Source organism: Trypanosoma grayi (assembly GCF_000691245.1).
Source record: "Trypanosoma grayi strain ANR4 Tgr_402_V1, whole genome shotgun sequence".
Classification (NCBI taxonomy): Eukaryota; Euglenozoa; class Kinetoplastea; order Trypanosomatida; family Trypanosomatidae; genus Trypanosoma; species Trypanosoma grayi.
Window position 1 is genome coordinate 11,281 of NW_008826021.1, and position 3,446 is coordinate 14,726.

The window sequence follows — 3,446 nt, forward strand, 5'->3', positions numbered from 1 at the left end:
ATATACATGTGCAGAGAGGGAGAGAGTTACGTGCGAGCCCCGCTGCGAGGGCCCGCACGCGGCCGTCGAGGGGCGTGAAGAGCAAACGAAAAACAACACAGGCAAAGCCAACGGCACCACACGCAAAAAAGAAGGGCGCAGGCAGGCAGAAAAGCACACAGGAGTCAAACGAAAACGAAAAAGGCCACAAGAATGAAAAGCACACACCGTCTCTTTTATTTATTGTTCTATTCCTTTCTTTTTTTGCTTTTTCTTGTGGAGGTTTTTTTTTCGTGTTTGGTTTGTGGGGTGGGCATAATGAAACTCTGCCACGCGAGGCGTCCGGACACAACTCCGTCTCCCCTCGTGTCCCTGCGCACCTCCACCCCACCCCCCGCACCTCGCTCCACGGAGCCTATCGCCCCACTTGTTATTGTTTTCGGTTTATTCTTTTTTTTTCTTTTGCCTGTATTTCCTTCTACCCTCGTCTCTCTCTCTCTCTCTCTCTCTATATATATATATCCCATTGCGTTTTTTTCTTCCTTTCCGTCGTGCCGTTTTTTTTTGTTTATTTGTTTTGCCTTCCTTTGCTTTATTTGCTTCGTGTATTCTCCTTGCTGCTGCCGCCACTGGGGCATGCCGGGTCCCTGGAGGCGGCTCCCCCACCACATCATGCGGAGGCACCACCAGAGCGATGGGAAATATGAAGGCTGTGGTGTGGNGGGGGACAAGAAACACACACACACAAAACAAAAAACAAATCTGGGAGCGGAGAAGGGGGCGAGGTGTTTGGAGAAGGGGTAGGGACGGAAGAAGAGTGGGGAAAGAACGAAGTCCACAGAGGCAGCAAAAAAAAAACAAGGCGACGAAGAGCGCACAGCCTCACGCAGTGTCGGCCTTGCTTTATCTGAGTTTTTGTTTTTATATTCGTGTATATCAGGCTGGAGCTTCCTTCGTTCACCTGGAACCCATCTATTTTGTTTCTGCTCCGAACCAGCTAAGCAGCTCTCCAGGAAGCACAGCAGAGGCAGACGTTGCTGCTGCTCTTGAAGTTATTCCCTTCCTTTTTTTTTGTGCAGTTTGTTTCCCTGTTCGTTTGTTTGCTTTGTCTTATGGAGAAGGACTTACGCAAAGGTTCCTCGTCTCAGATCTGTATTTCGTTTTATTTTCCTCGCGCTATGTGAGCGCTCCAGCCGTGTCGCTCCTGTTTTGCTGGGCAGTCATACAGGCTTCACACATCGCGCGGAGTTCCCTCCGTCAACCGCACCCTCTCTCGGGCGTCACGCATCGCAGACACCGCGCGCTTCGCTCCAAGCCACGGCGCCGTAGCGTTGGCGAATCGCGTCCAGTGCAGTACGATGGGCTAGTGAGCGGCAGTTCACTACTTTGCGCCGCGACGCCGCTACCTGCCAGGATCCGTACATGCCGGTCTCCTCCATCATTGAACGCACCGGGCATGTGGCCGCGTCAATTTCCCGCTGCGGCAGCAGCAGATCAACCGGGGCAGGGCCGAAGGTGTCAACCTTGTCGCGCTCCTCGCCTTCCACGCCGGTCGCCCAGTGACCCACGCTTATATCCTCGGAGGAGCACACAGATTCTACAGAGGTTCGATTTGACGCCACACGCAGCGCGGCTAAGTGTTCGGTGCGCAACAACTGCAATGTGGTGTTGCATTCCGCCCAAGCTTCCCGTAAGTTAGCGTCATCGCCTACAAAAATCGGCGCAGAGGACCTATGCGCGGCATCGAGAAATTCGGCCACACCAGGCGACGGCTGTCGCTGCTGCTCATGCTTCTGCTGCTGCAAGCCTCCCTTGAGACTTTCACTAGGAAGACTGGGCACTGCATTCACGGGATGGTTCTCGCCAGAGGCCGCAACGATGGAAGTGCGAAGCTGGGCATCAGCGGTGGGCTGGGGGTGCACGTTTATCATTTTTTGTTGCCTTTTTTCTCTCCTACGGTTCGTGTCTATTGAAGCAGCAGAGACAAAGAAACAAATAAGTTCGAAGGGTAGTGGTGAAACAGAAGTGAGGCAAGGGTTCTCGCTAAACGCCCAGTGTACATGGCTCTTGAAGGGTGGAAGACGCGCCCGGTTTCATCGCCCCTATGAAATCCCCATAATGAGGACATACATGCGTGTATACATATATATATATATATATATATGTATATATGTTGAGAGAGAGATCGAGATATATATATATATCGTTTTTTTAAAGAAGAAGAAAGCGTCAAAAAGTAATTGTATATATTCACATGTACGTAATTATGAGCGTATAATTACATATGTACAGCGTCATATGCATTTGAATCGTCCAACGCGAAGAGCGTGGTCTTGTCTCTATACGGTTGGATTTAATTGACTGCGTATAAGGCCCATTTCTCACCTGTAGTAACATGCATAAGCACAGGTGAATGAATGCCGTCCCTTCCATCGAATGTCACGTAGGCAACATGGGCGGGTGTGTGTGTGTGTATATATACATGCACTTTTGTATGGTGTTCTCCGTTGTTGTTGATGTTGTTGTTTTCGGTGTGTGTGTGTGTGTGTGTGTGTGTGTGTTAAAGGGGGAGAAATAGAGAATTATTATTACCTCTTGTGCAGCATCATCACACATTTCTTGTTTCCACACCCATGTACACATACAAATGCATGTCATACGTACACAGAAACACATGTGTATATACATATATATATATATATGGTGTATAACTGTTCGTGCCCTCTCTGTGTTAATCCAGTTTTCAATCGGCTCGCAGCACCGCATTGCACGGTAGGCATCCGCACGCTGCGCACCGTGGGAAGAAAGCGACTGGATCATAGGTCGAATGGAGCAATGAACGGAAAGTAAACATCTCGCTGTATATCAAGGGTGGGGTGTATAACGCTACGGAACGCTCTGGGTGAGTATGACGTGCCAACAATAAATGGAAAAACCGATACACCTCGTGGAATCCGCAATCAAAAAGGAGTCAACGCAATATTGGGAAAAAAAAAGAAAGTTGAAAAAGAGTCCGGGCATAGTACCTTTGGAGCACTACCGAATCGGAGGAAAAAGAAAAGAAGGCGCAATAGAAAAACGAGCAGGTGACCACTGGTGCACCCACCCCATATATATCTGTATATATACCTATATATATATATATATATTGGCGATGTGGAGAATAGCAAACAGAAAAAGACGAGGGGCGGAGCATTTTTGTTTTTGCTGTTCATTTCATCATGGTCGCTACTCCTCCTCTCCCCCTCCCCCCAAGTAGTACACGGTAAAAGAAGCGTGGGAGACACTGTAAAGCGAACCCGTCCCCCACTCATTGTGTGTAATTTGTTCTTATTTTGTTGTTATTCTTCGTTTTGGCTATTGCTGCTATTGTCTTCTGTATCTTTTTTTTTTCTTTTTTTGCTCGCTCTCTCTCTCGCGCGCGCGCCCACCCCTCCGCTGATTGCCATTGCTGTTGCTACACTGGC

General features: G+C 48.9%; 1 protein-coding gene across 1 annotated transcript; it reads right to left on the bottom strand.

Annotated features, from left to right (window-relative positions):
• Nucleotides 1-1,259: 1,259 nt before the first annotated feature.
• DQ04_04021010 (hypothetical protein) lies at nucleotides 1,260-1,910 on the bottom strand (the record flags this gene model as incomplete). The annotated part of the gene is made up of 1 exon (XM_009313269.1): nucleotides 1,260-1,910. The coding sequence occupies one exon, from the start codon at nucleotides 1,908-1,910 to the stop codon at nucleotides 1,260-1,262; it is 651 nt and encodes a 216-aa protein (XP_009311544.1).
• Between the last annotated feature and the right edge of the window lie 1,536 nt (nucleotides 1,911-3,446).